We start from the raw sequence: 24222 nt of genomic DNA, 5'->3' as shown, positions 1-24222 counted from the left end.
CATATTCTATAGGAGAGTAGATCATCTTTCTGGATGTGATCTCCCAACTGAATCTTTGGTACAAGGCAGTAACTATAAAACTAGAGAACTTGCCATCAACTCCTGCATCCTCCTTTCATGTACCTTCCAAGGGATTCCTCCACCTTGATTGTTTTTAAAGCTGGAGACTATCACCCCCCTGCACTTGCTTGCTTCATGGAACAGTGAGCAATAAAGATCTAAAGGATGAGGGCAAAGATAGGATGTATAGAGGAAAGGCCAGAGTGCAGATGTGTTTCAGAAGGACAGGTCTGAGAAAACAGAATTAATGCAAATACACGTATATAATATATATATGTGCAAATACACATATATTATTGGGGAAATAAAGTTAAACCCTTGTGCCTTGCAACCTACACAAAAGTAACTTCCAAATGGATGAAAAAGTTAAATATACAAAATAAGACTATAAAAGAATAAGAAAAATACATTAAAAACCTTAGTACAAAATTTAACTCTTATTTTTTCCAGAAGTTTCCCAGTGGTCCCCAACACCGTTTATTGAATAGTCTCTCTTCCCCACTGATTTCAGGTCCTACCTTTATCACTAAGTTTTCTATATATTTGGGTGTGTTTTTGTACTTTTTAAAATTAATTATTTATTTATTTGGTTGCACCGGGTCTTAGTTGCAGCACGTGAGATCTAGTTCCCGGACCGGGGATCGAACCCGGGCCCCCTGCATTGGAAGCATGGAGTCTTCACCACTGGACCACCAGGGAAGTCCCTATTTTTGTACTTTAAATTCTGTTATATTGTCCTGTCTATTCATGAACCAGTACCATATTTTACATGAATAAATATGCCTTCATAATACGTATTTAGTTTTTTAATGCCTGCCATTACTTTGACACTCTTTCCTTCAAATGGTGGAGCCTAATTTCCCTCCTCCTAAATGTGGTCCATACTTAATGACTCACTTGCAGCAAACAGAATGTAGTGGAGGTGATGCTATGTGACTTCCTAGGCTAGGTCCTATAAAGGATAGCTCCACCTAGCTCACTCACTATTGGATTACTTGCTCTAGGGGAAGCTAGCTACCATGTCATGAGGACACTTAGGCAGCCCTTTGGAAAGGCCCACATAGTAAGACACTGGATCCTCCTTCCAGCAGAAAGCACCCACTTGGCAATCACGTGCATCAGCCACCCTGGAGGTGAGTCCTCCTAAGAGATCCCAAGCCAGAGCTGCCTAGCCAGGCCACTTATGAAATCCTGGCCCACTGAAACTGTGAGAGATAATAAATGCTTGTCATTTAAAGCCACTCATTTGGTGGGTAATTGGTTATGCAATGATAACTATAATAATATGTTTAAGGCTTTATAATATTTGATAAAACTATCCTCTGTTGTTCTTTTTCAGAGTTTTCCTGACTATTCTCATTTTTTGATGTCTATAACCTTTAGTATTCATTTGGCTAATGTGTGTGTGTGTGTGTGGTTTGTATACATACAGAAAGAGAAAAAGAAATTATGTTATAAATTAATTTTAGAAAAATCAACGTCTTTGTCTTCCTATCCAAGAAAATGATTTATTTTTCCATTTGTCCCAGTCTTCTTTTGTGTCCTTCATTAGTATGTATTTTAAAGTTTTGTTCATATACTTTCCACATTTATCACTTAGTATTGGTTAGTCCTAGATATTTTTTTAAATGATATCTTTATCCATTTCACACTCTAATGGTTTGGGTCATATAAATAACACCTACTGATGATTTCTGCATATTAAGTTTTCTATTTTAGTGCCTTACCAAATTATCTCATTTTACAGTAGTTTCTTGGTTGATTTTCTTAGGTTTTCCATATATACAATTATATCATCTACCAATAGCAGTAATTATTATACCCCAAATATTTCTCTTTTGTCTAATGTATTCCATGGGCCCCAGAATATAAATCCCGTAAATTCAGAGATTTTTGTTACTTTGTAACCTGCTCTGTTAACAAACAAGCACATGAAATAGTGCTTGGCACAGAGTATGTGCCCACTAAATATCTGAAGTAATTAAATGAACTGCATGGACCGGGAGCTCCAGTATAGGGCACCCTGACCTTGTTCCTGACTTTAGTGTGAATGCGTCTGTATTTCCCCATTAACCTTGATGTTGGCTTTTAGGCTGACTCAAATGTACTATTATCCCATGTTAAATAAGTATGTGCCTATTCTTATTATATTGAGCATTTTTATCTGAAATGGTTTTTTAATTTTAGCAAATGCACCATTTTTATAATAACAGTAAAATTATTTTTCAAAAATTCTTTCCACATTTAAAAGGATTTAAATATTTTAATTCAACAAGTGAAATACAGAAGAACAGTAGCCATAAAACCATGGAGATGGTAATTTAAACAAGAACAGAAAAATGCTTAATTTATACTATTTAAACTTCATCACTACTTAAATTTCATTCATTACATTAGTATAGTATCTCATTTCAGCATCTACAATTTTAACAAATGCTTGGAAAGTTTTTTGTTCAGAAACAGATGCTGGTCTGACAGAAACACATTTAAAAATATTCTTTTTCTGGTCATAGTTTCCAACACACCTATGAACTCGGCCTCTAATCAGTCTTGGAAGTTCACGATCCTGTTTTTTAAAAAATAAATATCAATAAAGTTATTTATTACTTCATTTGAATTTCAATTTTTTGAACTAATAATATGATCAACTAAATATGAATCACTCCAAAATGCTGTAATTCCCTTACCTCATTTAGGGCCCCACTGCGACAAGACCATAATAGCTAGTCTTAAATGGGTGCCCTGACACAGAAGACCTTCACTTGGGTAGGGCTTCTTACAAGCTAGTGAGCTGCTGCTTCTTAAAAGACTGAATAATTCCCAATATAATGGCACTTGAATATTCACTTCTATTAGACTTCCAGAGTCCCACTTTCAGTAGATGACCGAATAGGTAGTTCAGACCAACTTTCCCACTAAAAACAACTAGAACACCTGGATAGAATATTTATTTAAAAATATCCTCATAGACACCAGAGAGATAAAAGGCAGTGAGGAGTTACAGAGACCCCATCTGGGAGAGGATAGGAGTCCAGAATGGGGCCTGATATTTGGGGATGCTTTACCCCCTGAGGTATCTGCTAATTACAGTCAAGGCAATTTGAGAGTCTAAGAAACTGAGCAGAGCTTCTGACAGCTCATAGGGCTAGGAGAAAAAATGGACTCCAGGGTTCCCCCAAAGAAAAGAGATTCTGGTAACCACCCCACCCCCACCCCAGGCTTAGGGTTGGGAGACTCAAAAGGGTTGTGCCCTAATGGGACTAGTAAGCCAGAAAAAGACCAGCCAGCTCCAAATCCTCTCAGTCATGAATAAAATTATTCTGAGATTTCTTTCGCTAAACAGTCATAAAAAGCACTAACTATAAAGGAAAATGTTGATAATTGCTAAAGGACCATATTAAAGTGAAGATTTTCTTTTCCTCAAAAGCCACTACTAAGACTGAAAAAGCAAACCACAGAGTATGAGAAGATATTTGCAATGTACATAATAGACAAAGAACTTGTACTCAGAATAGTTTTTTCAAAAACTCCTATAAATCAGTAAGGAAAAAAATAATTCAGCAGAAAAAAATTACAAGGGGCCTGAACAGATTTTTCAAAAGAAGATATCTAGATGGCCAGTAAACATCAAAAGTGCTGAACCTCATTAGTCACCAGGGAATTGGAGAGAAATGAGATAGCACTAAACTTACCCACTAGAATGGCTAAAATAAAAAACATTGACTACTAAATGTTGATAAGAATGCAGAGAAACTACAACTCTCCTATGCTGATTGTGAGTATGTAAACTGTTACAACCCTTTGGAAAATTCTTTGGCAATAACTACTGTTTTAGAACATACAAATGCACTACAATTCAGCAATTTTACTTCTAGGTATATACCCAACAGAAAGGCATGGATGTGCACAACAAGAGACATATATAAGAATGTTCACAGAGTATTATTCATAATAAAAAAAACCCAGGAAACAACCAAGATGCCCACCAACAGTAGAATAGAAAACTAAATTGTGATATATTCATACAAAAGAATATTGTACATAGAAATATAAATAAATGAACTTTAGCTACATGCAACAACACAGATGAATCTTACAAACATTGTGTTGAATGAAAGAAACCAGACATAAAACAAGACGTACCACATCATACTATTTATATAAAGTTCAAAAACAGGCAGAATTAATTTATGATATTAAAAGTCACAATAGTGGTTACTTGTAGGCAGAAAACAAGAGGGAGTGAATGGGAAGAGGCACAAGGATGCTAGGGTGATAGCAATGTTCTATTTCTTAACCTTGGTAATGTTCACTTTGTGATACCTTCATAGAATTGTACAGGTATGATTTGTGCATTTTTCCGTATATGTTATATTTTAATAAAAGTTTTTTTAAAACTTATCAGACTAGAGAAAAATAATAAGCTTTCAAGATAATTATAAAAATTAATAACATGACAGCTACTATTTCTTGATCATCTGCTATGTGTCAGATGCTATACATTCATATATTTTATTATCTAATCTCCAAAACAACCTTTCAAAGTAGGAATTAGTCTCCCCAATTTACAGATTAAAAAACTGATGCTCAAGAAGTTTAAGGAGCTCACTCAAGGTCATACAGCTAGTAAATGGTGGAGTACAAACTGGAATCCAAGTGTGATTTCAGAATTAAGCCCAATTTCAGAATTAATGCCAAACTCTTTTACAAAGTATGTAAGCCTTATAAGGTTTCCAGCCTCCTTTGTTACCAAGCCTCTTCCCTACGTCCCAGCCCACTCTCTCTGCATTCCCCCAAGTTCATAACCACCACTACCCTTACCCCCATCACTTACTAACTCTACACTCCGGTAATTGTAAACTACTTGCAGTTTCCTGAACAATCCAGGCTCTATCTGAGCTTCATGTCTTTACATGTGCTGCTCCCTCACCTTAGAATGTGTTCCTCCAACCTCTTCCCCCACCTCCCAACACTTTGGCTTAATTTATTAGACCTTAAATATCTAAGACAAGACTACATTCTTCAAAAATCTTTCCCCAGGACTTCCCTGGTGGCGCAGTGGTTAAGAATCCACCTGCCAATGCAGGGGACACAGGTTCGAGCCCTGGTCTGGGAAGATCCCACATGCCGCGGAGCAACTAAGCCTGTGTGTCACAACTACTGAAGCCCGCACGCCTAGAGCCCGTGCTCCGCAACAAAAGAAGCCACCACAATGAGAAGCCCCCGCTCGCCACAACTAGAGAAAGCCCGCACGCATCAACGAAGACCCAACTCAGCCAAAAAAAAAAAAAAAAAAAAAAATCTTTCCCTGATCTGACCCATCCTCCCTATCTACTTCTATAGCACCCTGCACACACTGCTTGTCATACCGTTTATCATACCACAGTGTAACATTTACATTTCTGTCTTTCTACCTGAGATTATAAACTCTTTGAGAGAAAGAGCCATTTATCACTTTTATTCCACTTTGTATCCCCTGCATCTAGCACAGCGCCTGGCACATAGTAGCCCTCCATTTTAGTTGAACAAATAAATAATTTTAATATCATAATTAAAACCAAACAAAATGTTGAAAGTACCACTAAATCATTAACAGAATTTCTACTACAGTTGAATTATAGCCTGCATTTGTATGTTTTTGTTGGCATAGGCTTTGCAAAGAATACTTAAACAGATACTCACTATTTCATAAAATACACAAGGCAGAGTATTTTTCCCATCTCTCAGAAGAAAAGTCTTTGAACAATATGGGCCAGGTGTAACAGCTGAATCGAGAACAGCTAAGCAACATTGAAATAGAGGGGGAAAATATCAGTGTTGGTAAAATGCAAATAAAGTTTAACAAAGAGAAGTTGATATTTAAATAGCTATTCCCCCACCAACCTCTCATAGTTTTGTTTATACATTAATAAGAAAACATCTTAAGAGGGAAAGATATTTCTGAAACTGTTTTATTCTAAGGAAAGCAAAATTTCTGGCCCTCTCCAACCTAGGATCAGGTTATATGACAAAGTTTATACAACTGACAATAGCTGGCCATCTGAAGCTTTTTTCTTTGAATGTGTTTGATGGAGTGGTTAAATCCTCAGACCAGTCTACTACATTATAGTAAACAAAATACACACGTATAACAAATAAACGTCATGGTTTAATGAAAAAAGAAGCATTGAATTAGAATCAGAAGTCATGCAATTGAGTCTCAGTTCTTCAACTTACTAAATTGAACAACTGTTTAACCTCTTTCAAATCTGTTTCATCTATAAAATTCAAATGATAATTCATGTTTATCTCAAGAAATTACTATCAAATGAGACCATTATTCATTCCTTTAATAACCATCTATTAGGTACTGATAGTGAACATTTGTTATTTTGAGGTCAGCCTCCATTTCCCCTAATAATACCCAGATTTTCCTTTAGGAAATCTCTCCTATGCCATTCTTAGCCATATGATTTGGATGGGATTTGTCCCCACCCCTAGACCCAGGAGTAATCTGAGACTGATGTAAGCCAGTCAGTGTATCCCCTTCCTCAGCTACAGAGCTCAGGGTTGCAGTGATGGGCTTGTTGCCCAGTCAGAAATGATGATATGCAAGGGGTCATTTGCTAGTTTCTGGGAAAGAGCAACCAGAAGAAACTATCAAAGAATGTGACTGTGGTACAAGGAAGAATGTGTGGTATAGAGGATTTTGATAATCTTCTTAATGTCATAAGGGAAGAGTCAGAAGCTGCTGGAGAGACCATAATTGGAGCCTCAGGATGAAGCCAACACTAACAGGATAGAAAGATGGCTAAATCTCAAAAACATAATGCTGGATGAAAATGTAAACTCTATATTTTAAAACACATAAAACAGTAAATATATATAAATTTATGAAATCAGATGTATAGAGTAAAATTATAAAAGCATGGAAAGGAAAGATACCATAGTGATTATCTCTAGAGAAGAAGAAAAATGGATAGTGGTTTTCACAGATATCTATAACATAGGTAGGTGGATATTTATTCTCTGTATTTTTCTGTATGTTTACAATATTTCATAATTTAAATTAAATATTTTATTTAAACTATGGAAAGAAATATGTTTTGAATCTCTACTTCTTGTTTATCTCTTCAGTCTAAGTAAAATTAAATTCCAGAAACATTTTACAAAACTCTCCTCCCTTTTAAATATCAATTTAGAAAACAGGCTAATTGTAGGGTGTTTACTCATATCAGTAAAGGATTCTTCACAAATGTTCTTTCAGAATATTTGATTTATAATTTAACTTATATACAAAATTACTACTGGATTTAGTGTAATATAGTAGAGAGAACTCTCTATTGAGAATAAGAAGACTTGGGGTCTAGATCCATTTCTGCTGCTAACTAGCATTATGATTTTTAGTCAAGTCTATTTTAATTATTTGACCCATTTCCTCACCTACCTCAAGGGTTGGGTTAGATTACTTTTAAGAATCTTTCCATTTTTGACATTATGAATTAGAATTCTTCTACCATGAATAATCAAATACATCTTATGTCACACAAATCTATGACAGATACAGGAACTGAAGAAAATCCTAATAAACCATAATCTCCTTTTATAAAATTTTATTTTTCTTTAAGATCCCCTAGGTATTCCTATTAACATTCAAAATTATTGTCCAAATGGTATTAATGAAGTATTTTTGAAGTAGTATACCTACCTAATATTTCAAAAAGAAGTACAGTTTTCTGTGCATGTTCACACCAGTACTTCATGCTTTCAATAACTGCAGATATAATTCTTAAAGAATTATCTTTCTCCTTAAGCTTTAACTGATACAATGATGCTTCCTTTTGAAAAAATGAAAACATAGCATTAGAAAAACCTGTCATTTTTTTCGTCATACTCATTCACTTTTCTATGTAAAGATTCTAGGTCCTTATAACAGGCAAATGTGTAAAATAATGTTAAAAGACTATGTAAAATATGTAAAAGGAACTATTGACAATTTTAGTACAGTTACTCCCCTAAATTAAAGGCATCATTAGTACTTTATAAAGGAGGAGAAACTAGAATGCACTTGGAGAAAATTAATCAAGAAGAGGATTATTTTTTTTTCTTTTTATCTCTGTTTTATATGGGCATTTATTCACTCATTCGTCGATTCTTTGAATATTTTTAAAGCATCATGTGCCAATCCTGTGATAAACACAGGTGAGTAAAACACAATTCCTTTCCCTAATGTGCTCACACTCTAAGAGGGAACCCAGACACATTCATTCATTCATTCATTCCAAAAGTATTTATTGGCACCTACTACTATGTGCCAAACATAGCTAATGAGGAAACAGTACTGAACAAAACAGACAATCTATCTACCTTCAGAGACTGTACAGTCTAATAGGGGATTCAGAAAATAAATAAATATAGAATGTCAGGAATTGCTGTATTCTATGCATTAAAAAAAAAAACCAACAGGGTAAAAGGATAAAAAGAGCAGGGATTATTATTTTAAATAGGTTGTTGAGTGAGGACTGAGTGAACAGCAAGTGTAAAGGCCTTGAGATGGGAATGTGTTTGGCATTTTTAAAGATCACCTAAAAGGGTGGAATGGCCAAGATGGCAGGTAGGAAGACCCTGAGCCCACCTCCTCCCATGGGCACACCGAAATTACAACTATTTACAGAGCAATTATTGATGAGAAAAACCAGAAGACTAGCAGATAAGAAATTCTACAACTAAAGATATAAAGAAAGAACCACAACAAGACTGGTAGGAGGGAAGATACAAGGTATAGTCAAGACCCATACCCCCAGGGTGGGCAACCCACAAATGGGAGGTTAATTGCAATCACAGAGGACCAGGACCTGGCCTCACCCACCAGCCTGTTGGACCAGTACTGGCATGCCTCAGGCCAAGAAAGTAGGCAGGCCTACAAGAAAGAAAGAGGAAGGAAGGCAGGGAGGGAGGGAGGTAAAGAAAGCCTGATGACATAAGGTCATACAAAAATAAAAGTTGAACTAATTAACTAAAATTTTAAAAGATCAACTAAGAATACAGTGTGCTAAGATACTAATTTTTGGGGAGGGGGCACCTTCCTTCATGAGGGCGGTGGCATACCCAAGAACACTTGATGGAACATTTTTTTCCAACTACAATTACCTTCCCTCCTCTTCCCATTCCTAACGAAGATATGAATGCTTCCTGTTGAGATTACTGCCATAATGAGCCACTGTTACTAAGGTGACTATCATATCATTCTTGTGTACAAGGAAACAAGGTTGAGAACCACTGTGGAACATGCTATATTAGTCAGATTTCCAGAAAAAAAAATTGACCCCAGATGGCTTATTGAAAAAACTGCTTACAGGTGTATGGGCAGAATAAACATAGGGTACTTAAGCACTCAAAGACTAACAACAGTAAGAAACTTCTACCACTCCTAGGCTGAAAGGACAAGAGGAGGAAATAAAATTACCAAGCCTGTGAAATCTGGACTTACGGAGGGGCTATATCATGCAGGGACACAGCTACCACCTGAGACACAACATTTAAGCAGGGGGGGAATGGGAAAACCCAACCTCTCTCTCTACCCTTTGATGTCCTGCCTGGGACTTCCACTCCCACTGGCTGACTCCTAACAGTAGGCAGCTAATGGATCCCAGAATGATGCACTATGTAGGACCATTTAGCCTTCCAGAACACAGACAAGGGCAGAGGATAAAGAATCTATTAGACCAGGTGGCAAGCAAGGGAAGATAGCAAACAGCCAGCACATATATGAAAGACATTTACAAAGAATGACTAGAGTGAGAGGTGGAGAGAGGAAATAAGGCTGAGGCACAGGTATGGGGAAAAATATAAACCAAAGCAGAGTCATATTAGAGTGCGTTTAGAGAATTGTGAAGAGTCTGAAATGGCTGGAGCATTGAAGAATTAGTGAAATATGGAATACGAAGCTGTAAAAGTAAATAAGACCAGATTATAGAGCAGAAGTTAGCAAACTACGGCCTGCAGGCCAAATCTAATCTGCTGTGTTTTTTGGGTAAATTTTCATTGGAACTCAGCCACACCAATTAATTTATGAATTATCTATGGCTGCTTTTAAGGTACAACAGCAGAGTTGAGTGGTATAGATGAGTACTTGTAAGAGAGACAATATGGCCCATAAAGCCAAAAATATTTACTATCTAACCCTTTACAGAAAAAGTTTGCTGACCCCTATTAAAAAAAAAAAAAAAAAAGAGTGACATATGAAGAACTTCAAGAATTTCTGCAAGCAATGGATAAACTATCATCATCTCAATAATTAGCAAACAGTGAAATTCAGAACCTGGTAGGAAATTCTAAAGCAACTCTGAAAAGAAGCAGCCATTCACAACCTCTAAGAAAATATTTTGGACACTAACATATACCTACTCCAACAGAACTGGGTATTTGTGCTAATCAAGTAATGTATACCAGGGGAGTGATTTCAAATGCTCTTATCTCTGTAATTTTCTAAATACTTACCTCATTTTTTAAATGTAAATACAAAAATGCAAATAATATTTAAAAGTTTACCTTGAGGGTGTTTTCTTCTGGAAAGCCATCCATTTTTTTCTTAAATTGATTTTGTTGAAAATTGGGCTTAAATGCCTGTAATGCACCGTTTTTGTCTAGACTTCTCATTGTGGAGCCAGATATTTTTGACGAATGTGTTTCTCTTTGGTGAGGTAAGTTAGTAGATTCAGATACTCTTAATTGTTTCCGTTGTTGAGCTCCCAAATTCACTGGACATGAATTTATTCCATTATTTGTCATTAGATTTGTTCTTTTGCACTGAGGCTTAAAATCATTTCTATCCCAAGTTTTTAAAGTGGTATTTTTGTTGCCATCTCTGTAGCTGAAATAGTTTTTTTAAATTAGTATTAATTTTGTTTCTATATACTTTTTCTTAAGTGAAAGAAAATTATTAATGAAAATTTGCATTTACATGGTAATTTGTGGTTTATAAACTACTTTGTAATTACTGACCAGTTAGAAATTCCAAATACATCATCACAACAACCCTACAATATATTATACCTCTCTTGGTGAGGAAACTGAGTCTTGAGGAGGAAGTAACTTACCCAAAGTCATATAGCAAGTTACTGACAATCTAAAACCCAGAGAATCCTAGTCTCCCAACTCAAAGTTCAGTGCCATACAGTATATTTCTAAATTATACAAGCCTTCATATGACAGTGGTTATGAATCCTCAGGGGCCACGGCAGTGAAAGCGCCGAGTCCTAATCACCGGACCACCAGGGAACTCCCTGCTTCCTTTTTTATACATTTATTTTTTGATTTTCTACAAAGTAAAATTTTCAAAAGTTAAACTATTGCTCATCAGTGATTTTAAATCACAAGGAAAATAGATATAGACAGGGTAGATAGCTGTTTGATTAGAAATTTTGTACTTTTACTGTGTAGCTTAAAAACCCTACTTATGAATGTTTCAGCATTTTACTAGCTACATTAACCTAAGTGAGCCGTACCAGTTCATCAGAACATGATGTTAATGAGGCCAAAATCAAAAGTATAATTTCTGAGCAGGCTAGTTAAGAGTTCCACAGGGAAAAACTAGTCTAAGTCACAAATGCTTATTCCTGAATAATTTTCCTAAAAATACCACAAGAGGGCAAACAATGCAACCCATACCTTGTTAGGGAAAATAATCCAAGAAAAAGTCTAGGTTCCCTAGACCAGATTATATGGGACCCGAAGCTTGTATAATTTAGGGAGCTTTCGTAAGTAAATTAGGTACAAAATTCAGTATGAAAATAATGAGAAAAGAAATCACCACAAATAATTAAAAATTTTTTTAAGTTGATAAATACCACAAACATCACAATATCCAGGAAAAACTTATTAAGTAATTGCCTAATACACCTCTATAAAATTTTTTTCCTACATTAATCACCTCTTCATATGGCAACAATTTTATATTCAACAGAGAGAATAGAAACATAGTTTTCTCCTTCCTCATGGCTGTGGAAATTACTTTTATTTTCATAGTTTAGGAAAGTTTCTTTTAGCTTTACAACTCCTTATTGGTAACAACGCATCTGCAACTTTCTCCAATGTTTTTGTTCAGGAGGTGCTCCTAGCCTGGGGAAATGCCGTGATATTTCTGTTTAAAAATTAATTAATTGATTAATGGCTATCTCTGGATCAGTGTGACTATGAATAACTTTCTTCCATTTACTTTTTTTCTAGAATGATATTATTTTTATAATAAGAACAGTAGGCTATTATAGAAAAAAAAGAATACTTTATCTTCCCTTAAAAACAATTTATTGAGCTTTCCTGGTGGTGCAGTGGTAAAGAATCCGCCTGCCAATGCAGGGGACACGGATTCAAGCCCTGGTCTGAGAAGATCCCACATGCCGTGGAGCAACTAAGCCCATGCACCACAACTACTGAGCCTGCGCTCTAGAGCCCGCGAGCCACAACTACTGAGCCCACGCACCACAACTACTGAAGTCCGCGTGCCTAGAGCCTATGCTCCGCAACAAGAGAAGCCACCGCAATGAAAAGCCTGCACACCGCAACCAAGAGTAGCCCCCGCTCCCCGCAACTAGACAAAGCCCACGCACAGCAACAAAGACCCAATGCAGCCAAAAATAAATAAATTAAATAAATAAATTTAAAAAAACCAATTTATTGATCTATCTAAACCTATTTGCCAGGTTGTGCCCAATTTCCAGTTTCTAAAGTCTTCACCTCTCCTCAACTGAGATTTCTTAACCATCAAGTGCAATCCCAATTTCTCAAAGACCAATTATTTAAGACTAATTGTAGGAGCTTTAGTATAAAAGCTCGAAGATGTTAACATCAGTTCACCCTTGCTTATTGTCTAGTATACTAATTCTGGTAAATTAAACCTATCTTGACAACTTGTCTAATAGCTTAATACCTATAAGAATAGGAGTCTACATTGCTCTTGCAAATTCCATGTTTCAAGAGATTCTAGACAAGGGTTATCAGGTAAAATACAGGATGCCCAGTTAAATTTGAATTTCAAATAAATAACAAATAAAATTTTAGTATAATTATGTCCCAAATATTACATGTGACATACACTAAAAAATTATTTGTCCATTACCTGAAATTCAAATTTTACTGGGCATCCTATATTTTTATTTGCTAAATCTGGCAATGTTAGCCTAGATTCTAAACCTAAGCATAGAACCAGTTAAAAGATCTTCAACAGATTACCAACTGCCTACTTGGGTTTTCAAATGTCTTCTGCTCCTGGATTTTCTGTTGTTATATTCCAACTGTCTGACAGATCATTTATTATTTCAAATTGGAATATCCAATACTGGCTGCCTATCCAGATTACAATCCGTTACCTAATTCTCTAATGTCTATCAGAATGCATTTTCTCCTAGCACTTGCAGCTGGAACTATGCCTCCGAGGACCATCTCAAACCACTGAATAGGCCTAGTTTGAAGCAGCGGTACTGAAGAAAGAACTGACTGGTCCTGAGGAAACTAGCATGAGTAATAAAAACAATACTAAATTTTTAAAAATAAAAATACTGTTTTGTATTAACCACTTTATTAAAAGTTTCCCCCTTTTTAAAAAATATGGTATCTTCATCTACTAAAAGTGAAGGTGATGTTAACTTCACAGGGTTGTTGTAAGGATCATTAAAATAACAACAAAGCACTAACCAATGACTGATATATGATCTGGGGTTGGTGTTGTTTTCCAATAATGTGTTTCCAAAATTATTTCTTTCAGTAGTTTGCCACTTACCCAAAAATACTAAAGTCCAACCTAAAAAAATAATCCATGTCCTTTATCTATTCATTTTTTTCGTATTATTTAGACATTAAACTTAGATATTTCTGGCAATGACCCAGAAGTACCCTCACCATCTTTTTTTTTAAAAATAAATTTATTTATTTATTTATTTTTGGCTGCGTTGCGTCTTCGTTGCTGTGCGCGGGCTTTCTCTAGTTGTGGCGAGCGGGGGCTACTCTTCATTGCGGTGTGTGGGCCTCTCACTGTCGTGGCTTCTCTTGTTGCGGAGCACAGGCTCTGGGCGCGAGGGCTTCAGTAGTTGTGGCTCGCGGGCTCCTGAGCGCAGGCTCAGTGGTTGTGGCACACGGGCTTAGTTGCTCCGCGGCATGTGGGATCCTCCCGGGCCAGGGCTCGAACCCGCATCTCCTGCATTGACAGGCGGACTCTTAACCACTGCGCCACCAGGGAAGCCCTACCCTCACCATCTTACCATATGCTTATGATTTCATTCTCTGTCTTTCTTTCTTATTCCATCCTATTTACCTTGGAGCTGATTATCTTACTGGGGTAAGGCTGAGCATTCTATTTGGTTCTCAAATATATCCTAAATATATCCGACATTTTTTTTTCATTTTTTTTTTTAACATCTTTATTGGAGTGTAATTGCTTTACAATGGTGTGTTAGTTTCTGCTTTATAACAAAGTGAATCAGCTATACATATACATATATCCCCATATCTCCTCCCTCTTGTATCTCCCTCCCACCCTCCCTATCCCACCCCTCTAGGTGGTCACAAAGCACCGAGCTGATCTCCATGTGCTATGCGGCTGCTTCCTACTAGCTATCTATTTTACAGTTGGTAGTATATATATCTGACATTTAGATACAGTTATTCTTGACTCTTTACCTATTGTCAATTAGATCATTAATAATCCACAGCAAAATCATAAATTCATGGTGATAAATATTTACAGAAATTTCATTATAACATGAAGTATTCTTTGGAAATATAATCACTGCCAAATTTGCCTATTTTTAAAGTTGTATATGGCATGTTCTCTTCTTTTATAAAACACAGCTAATATCACTATAGTTAGTTATTAAGTATATAAATTTCCTAAATATAATTCTGTTTAAGAAAGGAAGAATATATAGAGGAGGAGGGAAGGGAGTAAAGGAGGAGATGGGAAGGAGAAGAATGAATAGAATAAGAAAAATCTTAAGTAGACTCACCTCCAACCACTCTTGCTTCTTTCAGCATTTAATTGAATAGATTTAGACACAGAATCTTGACTTCTCAGGGGATGAGAAACTGAATGTGGTATTTGCCTTTCAAGGAAATATGTCTTATTAACTATTAATAATTTGTTCCCCGATTGAGAAATATAAAAATATAAAATATATATAGAAGAATAACATCAGTCTGTAACAGACACATACATTCATTGGTATATATTTTTCCACATACCCTGTGTTCACTGTTTTCATTAAAGGAGGCAGCTCCGGATTCATAGCTTCCCAGGCCCAATCTCAAAAGATACAAGTAATATAGGTAAGAGTAAGATAGGGAGCATTTTTTGAAATAATTCTTTCATATTTATTTAATATGTGGGGGGAGGCAGTTGAAAGTTTGAAGGAGAAAAGGACTTGAATATATGGACACGTTCTTCAATAGTACTTTGTTGTGGAATTTGTCATAGGCTGCCTTATTAATTTTTTAGATGTCTTTCTTTCCCATTGCATTCTAAGCAAGGTAATAGTTTAATCTGTATCTCTTCCACAGTCAATCCTAGTATAGCACCTTGTATTTTGTAACATAAATTCAGTGTAATCAATGTTTCTTAATCCCAACCCACAGCAAGAAATACATCGAAACCCGGAATATATACAGGCATGGTGTGCATGTGTATGCGCGCACGTTTGTGTTTGAGAGGGAATATAACAATTTTACTATCAATTCTTATTCTTACTATATGATATACTGACACTTTCTATTCTATTCTTTTCTATTTTATTCTCTTCTATTTCTTTTTTTAAAAGGTTGGTTATTTCCTAACCTACTAATGGATCAAGAAAAAAAATTTGAAAAACACTGATCTAGTCCTATCTCTTGCCCAATATAAGAATCTTGCTATATCTCTGACAGATAGTAATCCTGGTCAGAGTTTGAAAAGTTCAGTACTTCAGGAGGCTGCACACTTCCCTATGGAACAACTCTAATTGTTATTTTTCAAGATCATCTATCATTCATGCTACTTATAAAAATATTTTAAATAGTAGAGAACTTTTTAAATGGCAGAAGATGACCATTTATGCATATCCATGTGAATTTTTAATTTTTTATCCATAAAAATGAGAATAATATGAAATTCATACTTCCAATTCCTCAAATGTGGAAGAAAACAAAATAACTATAGATGTAAAAGTAGATTAAGGTCTATGGTTGCACAGGATTTTTAAATTCTAGTTGCATAAAATCCTATTAAAGATTTTTAAGTGTGTCCCCCAAAAATGTAAATGTATATAACCAGCATGTACCAAGTATATTTCAGACTGTCTGCCTGTCCATGCCTTCTTCCAGAGAGAAGTAAAAAGTAAGCAAACATTAAGACCTTTCAGCACAAACCACCACAGCTAATTGTTTCAGATATGAGAGGCTAACCATAAAGATAAATTAGGATTTCAGTGACCTCATTTAATATGAGCTGAAACAGAGGCTCTCTGTCTCTAGAATTTGAATCAAGAGAAACAGAGTGCAGCCAATGATGGGCCCTGAGAACTAGAACTAAAAGGTTATGTTAACACCAAGCAAGAGCAATTTAGTTCACACGCCAGTCGAAGCTATAAGGAAGCCAATGGGATGAAAGAGTGAAAAGCCAATAAATGAAAAAAGGCAAAAATTATGTAAGAAGAGAAAAAAGACTAGGGCCAAGCACTAGAAATTCCTGGGCTTCTACCCTTCCTAAGGTCTACTTTCTTCCATTTTTCCCATGTTCCCATTCACACTTATCCTTATTCCTGAAGGAACTTGAGTTTTTCCATTCTTTATCACCAAATGTTTAAGTCACAAATATCTATACGTGTTTTGAAAAAGAAAAAAAAACCTTTACAATGTAGGTTACTACTTCATTAGAACAAAGGCTCCAGATTTAAGATACTCCATTTAAATGCTAAGACACCCTTGTAGACAAGGAAACTCAAACTACTGTACTGGAATGTTCAGAAAGAACCAAGTAATCCCTATAATTGGATAGTGGAAAGAAGAAAAACTAAACTTTATATTTCCATTATAATAAAATAGAAATGGTAATTTTCTATAATCCTACTTCTTATTTTCTGAAAATTTTCACCTTATTTTCTTACCTGTTGGTAGAGGAGGGAAATCATAACTGTCAGAAGCAGTACTGATACCTGGATCATTTTTAAGTGGATTGGATGTTAATGGCTGTCTATTCCTCTTTTTCTGATTGAACAGTGGTACGGGCAAACAGCCTAAATTGAATGTACCGATAAATAAGTACATAATAGGCAAATAGTCAGATCTAGTTATAGACTAATTACTAGTATATAATAATACACGATTTGAATTGGTCTGCTTCTATACATTAATTTTATATTTATTACAGATATATTTCTATAGATTTGGAATTTTTTTACACTCTTTTTAAGAGCCCAAATAGCCTTATTTGTCTCTCTAAAAACTCCTTTCTTGTTCTATGTTGACACTGCCTTAATTCCTCTTGTTTGGCAGTAATTCCCATCTCCTCCCTCATCCCCCTACCCTTTCCAAATCCACTTTTTGTTTTCCTTCCTTCCCTCCTGTGCTTGCTTATCACCATATCAACTGGAGGGGACACTTCAAGTACAATAGAGGTAAGGGAGAACCAAAATTTGACCCATTTTGCTTTCCAAAACCCTAACCACTCTCTGACTATGGTAGCATACCCTTTAAGGCCATGGTTCTCAAACTTTAGTTTGACTAAGATTTATCTGTGGTTATGCTTAACATGCCAGTTCCTAGACCCCACCCTCATAGATTTTATTTCAATCGACTTGCTTTGGAAACCAAAACTCTGCAATTTCAACAAGAACTCCAGGTGTCTGTAATGCATATTTTCTGTGGATCATTTTGAGAATGCCTTAGAGTGATAGTAATAAATCCAAATGAGAATAAATACTACTCCAAACCCTCCAGTTGAGGGACCTGGGATCTCAAGTCAAGTCAAAAGTCAGAATTTATGAACACTAAAACTAGAAGGGATCTCAGAGGAAAAAGAGGTCCAAAAAGCTTACACATTGCCACAGTGAAAGAACCTAGATAGGGCCCGAGCTTCCTAACTCTCAGTTCAGATATCTTGCCACTATACCATACTCTAGTTGGTCCATCAACACTTACACTTACATGAGAATATAGACTCTGGTAACTGTCTGATGAACAGCTGGGAAAACGATGTGGGCTCTGGAATCAGACTGTCTAAATTTGAATTACAACTTCAAAGCAGGTTCCAATTACAATTTTAAAGTACAAACTACGGCTATTTCCTTAAACTCATTGTGCCAATATGGCATATAGTGAGAGGCAGAACAATATAGTGATTAAAAGAATGGAGTCTAGGTTCAAATCCTGGCTCTTCCACTTCATAAATTACTTATTTAACCTCTTTGTGCCTTCGTTTCTCATCTAGAAAACAGGGATGATAATAATAACTCTCTCAGAGTTAAATAAATTAACATATAATTAAATGCCCAGAATACAGTACACCCCCCATAAATAATAGCTATTATTATCTTCATTGTGCATTATCATCATTCCTTTGGTTCTCTTCATTCTTGCCCTCTGTCCTTATACTAACAAATTGGGAAAGCAGAAATGGCAGGGGAAGCTATTAGGGAAACAGAAGCACTTCTGAAAATATTTTAAATAGTCACAAATAAATATTAAAATATTATTAATTTCTTTATTTTCAGCTTAAAAAGCACAAAACAACTCAAGCACATGGGATTTGTAGAAAGAATACAAGAGTAAATCCAGGAAAGTCTGATTTTACTTCCACCTAAGCCACTAAGTGTTTCGTCTTGAGTAAGTTATTTTACTTCCTTTGACCTAAAAAGTAAAGAGGCTACACTATATGTTCATTCTTTTTATAAGTTCCTTCCAAAATGTTGCATCTATATACTATACAAGGTTTACATAACATATACAAACTATAGAAATTTTTAAAAGTCAGTCAATACCTGCTGTATTTCGAGTTGAATTTTCATTTATGTTTCTCTTCATTTCCTTCAATATCAAAGTCTATAATTTTTTCTTTAGCGCTCCAACTTTACAACATGAAGTTGTTCGACTAAACCTTCAAAGAAAGAAATTTATACCTTGTATTGTATCAACAACAAAATCAAGTTCTCAGCCTAGTAATTACTGAAATTATGGTTTAAACCTATGGTTTCAAACCTGATAATGTAAACTCTCTGCCAGGCTCTTTTGCTTTCTGAGTAAGAATTTACAGCATAACCCATTTTTCCAAATCTGTTTGAAATAAGACTAGTGTGGCTATAATCTTGCTTCCTAAACATATGTGGATTTTCACAGAGTCTACATAATTTATTTCAGAATCAAGGACCCAAAATGAGAATAATTCTGAACCAGATCTACAAAGAGGGAGAGGGACTACAACATTGGCAAACATACTTACAAGGCCAGGGAGGAAACATACACAATTGAACTAGCCATGTGAGAACGTATTCTGTGTCTCACTTTTAAAGCACTGTGCAGATCATCTGATTTGGCCATTAGTTTGAGATCCCTGGATTACATAATGCCAAAGACTAAGGCCTCACTTAATATCCAGAATAATTGTACTTATAAGTTTCCACTCCGTTTCTATAACTTCAACAAGTGAAATAAGATTTTTTTGTTTTTTTCTTTTACCACAGAATTTCTGTTGTAGTTTTTTCCATGTTTAGCCTCTTATATTTCGATCCCAATTTAATTCAATAAATACTTGCCTATTTCATAAAAAAGTAAGATTCAAACCTAAATAAGATCATTTCTGCTCCCAAGTTCTCTGCCCCATGAGACAAATAGACATGAACACCACTGAGTAACAATGCAAAGCATACTGAGGTACATATTAATTTCCAAATATCGTTTCTAGAAATAAAACTTGGGAAACATGAGGTCAGGGGCTGCCCCTGCTTTGTTTCCACATATTGGTCTTGAACCTGGATATAGTATGCCCTTTAGAAAATATTCTTGATGCCGTTCTAGGAACCAAAACAGGTTATGTGACCTTTTCTCAGCCCAGAAATACCAACGCAACACACATCCTGAGCTTAGAGGGGGACGACAAGAGACTCAGGCAAACAAAAGCGCCACATCCTCCCCTGGACCACTGACCCTGGGGGCAGGGGCCCTGAGGTGCCCCCCACTCCGGCTTCCCACTGGACCCTAATTACATTAAGGCGGGTGGTGACATCGATGTGCAGAAAGTCTGCTCAATGCGCACACACGCACACACCCCGCCCCAAAGACCGTTGCCTCAGAAGGAGGCCATCGGGCCTGCTTGGGCGCCTCTTGGGGAAAAAACATCAAGCTCCAGTCAGGGCTCGTGTTCTCTTCCAATAACCTCTCCTGACCCAGGGATCGCGCCAGTTTGGTAACTAGGGCCTACACAGACTCTTTCCCTTCTTGGCCCTCCTGCCATACGACACGCAACTTTAACCCTCAGGTTCCTCGCCTCCGTCAACCGTCACCCTGCCAGCGCAGTCAGCGACCACCAACCGCCTTCCCACCGCCGAAAAAGCGCGGAAGTCGCGCTCTGCGCATGCGCGACCCCGCCCGCGCGCCACCGTCGGCGCAGGCGCAGAGGCCACCACCTGGGTCTTCGGCGCCGTGACGTCGTCCGTTCTGTGGACAAAGAGGGAAAGACACGCACGCCTTTTCCCTGGCACGGAAGCATGAACGCGCCTCCGTTTGCGTTCTTGTACTGTTGGGTACACGGCACAGGGATGGCTCTACCTCTTTGGAGTTTTGCCCAGAGAGGGACAAGCCTGCTTAGCCAACCTTCGCCCCAGCTTCATCAGGAAGTTAGGCCAGAGCTGGTTGCCCAACCCCGTTCCCACACCCTGAAGTCGTTTCTTACGTCTAGACGTCAGTTTGTGAGATGCTGGGGGCACCCCGGAGTGTGCCTAGAATAGGATGACTGAAAGGCCACAGGCCTCAAAGCCAAGTCAGAGGGGTCTTTCTTGGTCTGGCTGAGATTCTGAGTGAGGTCAAGCAGACGGGACATTGGAGTCGCCAGGAGGCTGGGAGAGCTGAGGCCTGGGTTTAGATGACAGTCCCGCAAGGCCAAGCACGGTCAGGAAGGCAGGGCCAGTGCTGCACAAGCTCGGGAAGGGAAGGAGTACATGCCTCAGAGACCTAGGACCCCGGAGAGGAAAGGGAAGGTGCAGTGACCTGGGCTCTGGCCCTCGGCCATTGGACTGCCCCTCTCTGGCCCTTTGATCTCCGGCACGTTAGCCCCTCTAAACCTACATTTCCTTCCTCAGTAAAATAGCAATAATAATACTTAATTGCCCTGAAGATGCTAAAAGAGAAAATGAACAGTTCTGACACGCAGTAAATGCTCAATAAATGTTAGCCCTTATATAATAACAGTAGCTGCCATTTACTGAGTACTTACTGGAGGCCAGGAATAATAATTCTACTTCTGTCTGGGTTCAAAGCCCATTTTTTGTTGTTACCCTACCTTCTGACCATTTGAAGACTGGAGTAGGTGAAGGGAAGAGTTGCAAAGGGACCCAGAGATAAAGGGAATGTTGTTAGTGAAGTCCTAAGACTATGAGACCATGAGACTTAATTAGTAGTTTCTTTGAAGATTAGGTCAAATAAAAGAGAATGTTGGAAAATAGGATTAGAGGTAGATTGAGACCAGATAATAAAAGATCTTGAATGCCAAACTAAGGAGTAAGTCTGAAGGAATAAGTTCTTCGTTTAATTTGGAAAAGACTTCACACAATAAAATGTCTGAAAAAACTTGTTTGTCTTCATGGTTCCAGAGAGGAGGTTTTTTAAAAAATGAGTAAAATCTTCAAGGAAGCAGATTTTGACCTGATATATACATATGTACACACACACATATGTAACACCCATCTACTCCCCAAAATAGATTTCTCATTGAAAGAAAAAGACTTTAAACCCACTAAGGCAACATCCTGAGCTACATCTGTAAGGACTGCAGAAGTGGAATCTTTGCTAGCAATTTATAAACCTATCTGTTCTATCACTATCTTGTTCTGGTTATCATTTATTTATTTCCACCTAGAAAGTTATTCTGGATGGATGACAGCTATAGGACCACAGGGGAAGAAAAAATTAAAATAGTAAGAGTAGTTTGATTACATGACTGCTGGACAACCACACTGTGTATGAGACGCTTTATGTGTCGTATTGGAGAGAAGACCCTCTCTATCCCCCAATCATACTATTTTGGAAACAACTCTGCCTTAAATTTGTCTCCTACAAATTTTCTGACATTGATCAATTGGACAGCCATGACTATGAAAAATTTATTCTCCCTTTGTTTCAAAGTATATTATTTTACTAATAAATCAGTCACCAATGTCCCTACAAAACATTTGTAGTACTGGAAGTCAGGCTTATTTTTTTTAAGTACTTCAAAACATTAAATATTCAACCTAATTGTGAGATAGTGACAACTAGAAAGGGTCTCACTTTGTATACTATGAGTTCTCTGAATTCTCAGAAAGAACTAGACTAATAAGAATTTGTATTTTTTATAGGGCTCAAATACTTAGTGCGCTTTGGGAAACAGGGAGTTAAAAATCTTTCGGAAGTTAACTTGGTATAAGAGTATGAAAAGCCTCTGTTGCTCTAGTTCTAAGGAAATGCTCTCCTTTTTTTCTAATAAAGCTTTCCGCAGAAGACAAACTCTGTACACAATAAACAGGGTAAGTATAGGACAGAATTACTACAATTCATTAACTCTCAAAAAAGTTACTCATTTTGACATGTAAGGGAAACTTTATTTATGAATGTTAGATGTGCTTCAGAGTGCTGTTCTGTTAAAATTCCATAAAACAAGCCTCGAAATGCAAGTCATTTGTGCCAGCTACAAGTACATAGCTGAAGCAGCATTTCCAGAGAGACTAGGGCAAAGGACAGAACTAACCACAAATTGGCAGAAAAGAAACAAAACATAATCGAGTGTTAATAATTCACCATAGTTACTGCTCTTAAAACCAAAGTAACTAAACAATACGACTGTCATCTGTCTACATTTATGCTTGTTTTCTGCATCTCTACAATGAAGTGTTCAGTGTACACGGATGTGGGCAAAAAAATCAAAGGCTACAGGGCTTTATCTGAAATTAGAACAGTAATTTTAATGTGTACATTTTGATTTTATTATTATGCTTTCTCTATCTCTGCATTATAACCTCTTAAAGGAAGAACACAGGTATTGGTTTATTAAATATTTTGAAGCATTCACATTTTATATTTCCATCATGTGTTTGTTTGTAAGCTTGTTTGTTTCCTGAGTACACTGTAGTGACTGTTCATGTGAATTCGGAAAGAGCAAAATTAGAACTTTGGGGAAAGCCAAAAATAACAGGGAACACCCTCTTGTTCTGTGAAAAACACTGGACTTAGATTCAGCAAACCTAGATCTCAGGCCTAGTTTTCTCCTGGAAGCTCGGGAAATTTAACCAAGTTACTTAACCTCTTTTTTCTCTACCTCTGCAATGGGGATGTCAATACCTAACCCATCCTATCTCATAAAGTGGATATGTGAATAAACTGAGATAACATATGCGGAAAAACATTATAAATTGAACTACTCTGCAGTTGTAATGAATTACTCTTGTCGTACCCCTTTCAAACAATCTCCCATTACTAGCACATAGTGTTTTCAGTACTTGAACATATTTGACTTTCTGGATGATTGAGCATGAAATCAAATCAGATTTGGCTCAGAGTCATTTCTGCAAAGGGATGTAATCATCTTAGTACAGTATTCTGGATACTTTCCCCTAATAAGACCCCCTCTTGAGTAACACATTCCAGTGGAGAGTCTCTGTTGCCAGTAAGTTAGGCTGTGTCCATATAAACTCATATAATCTGGTTCGTATATATAGCATGCCCCAAGACATTTTCAGGCATTACAAAGTCTTGAAAATTACTAACAGTTGTTTTTCCTTTAGTCTTTGGGCAAAAAGTGAGGAAGATCCCTAAGCAAGTCGACATAGAATTACTAATAACTTCATGAGAAAGAAATGAAAGCATGTTTCAAAGTAGCTTTTTAAGACCCAGTGATCATTGATTTGGTTCTTGCATCTCCGACCATGAAAAAGCATTCTGAAAGAAAGGATAGTGGTTCCAGAGGAGGTCTCTGAA

General features: G+C 36.8%; 1 protein-coding gene and 1 non-coding gene across 2 annotated transcripts; both read right to left on the bottom strand.

Annotated features, from left to right (window-relative positions):
• Positions 1-686: 686 nt before the first annotated feature.
• On the bottom strand, positions 687-759 carry TRNAW-CCA (transfer RNA tryptophan (anticodon CCA)). The gene has a single exon. It is a non-coding gene; the product is annotated as a tRNA-Trp (tRNA).
• Positions 760-2434: 1675 nt separating this feature from the next.
• On the bottom strand, positions 2435-19083 carry SPATA22 (spermatogenesis associated 22). Its single transcript, XM_061176100.1, has 8 exons — positions 19041-19083; positions 17169-17297; positions 15274-15334; positions 15039-15134; positions 10591-10912; positions 7748-7877; positions 5743-5840; positions 2435-2626 (listed from the first exon to the last, which is right to left on the bottom strand). Exons 1-8 carry the CDS (start codon positions 19081-19083, stop codon positions 2435-2437), a joined length of 1071 nt encoding a protein of 356 aa, XP_061032083.1.
• Positions 19084-24222: the final 5139 nt, after the last annotated feature.

Source organism: Eubalaena glacialis, chromosome 19 (genome assembly GCF_028564815.1).
Source record: "Eubalaena glacialis isolate mEubGla1 chromosome 19, mEubGla1.1.hap2.+ XY, whole genome shotgun sequence".
NCBI lineage: Eukaryota > Metazoa > Chordata > Mammalia > Artiodactyla > Balaenidae > Eubalaena > Eubalaena glacialis.
This window is presented reverse-complemented; position numbering and strand designations above follow the sequence as displayed.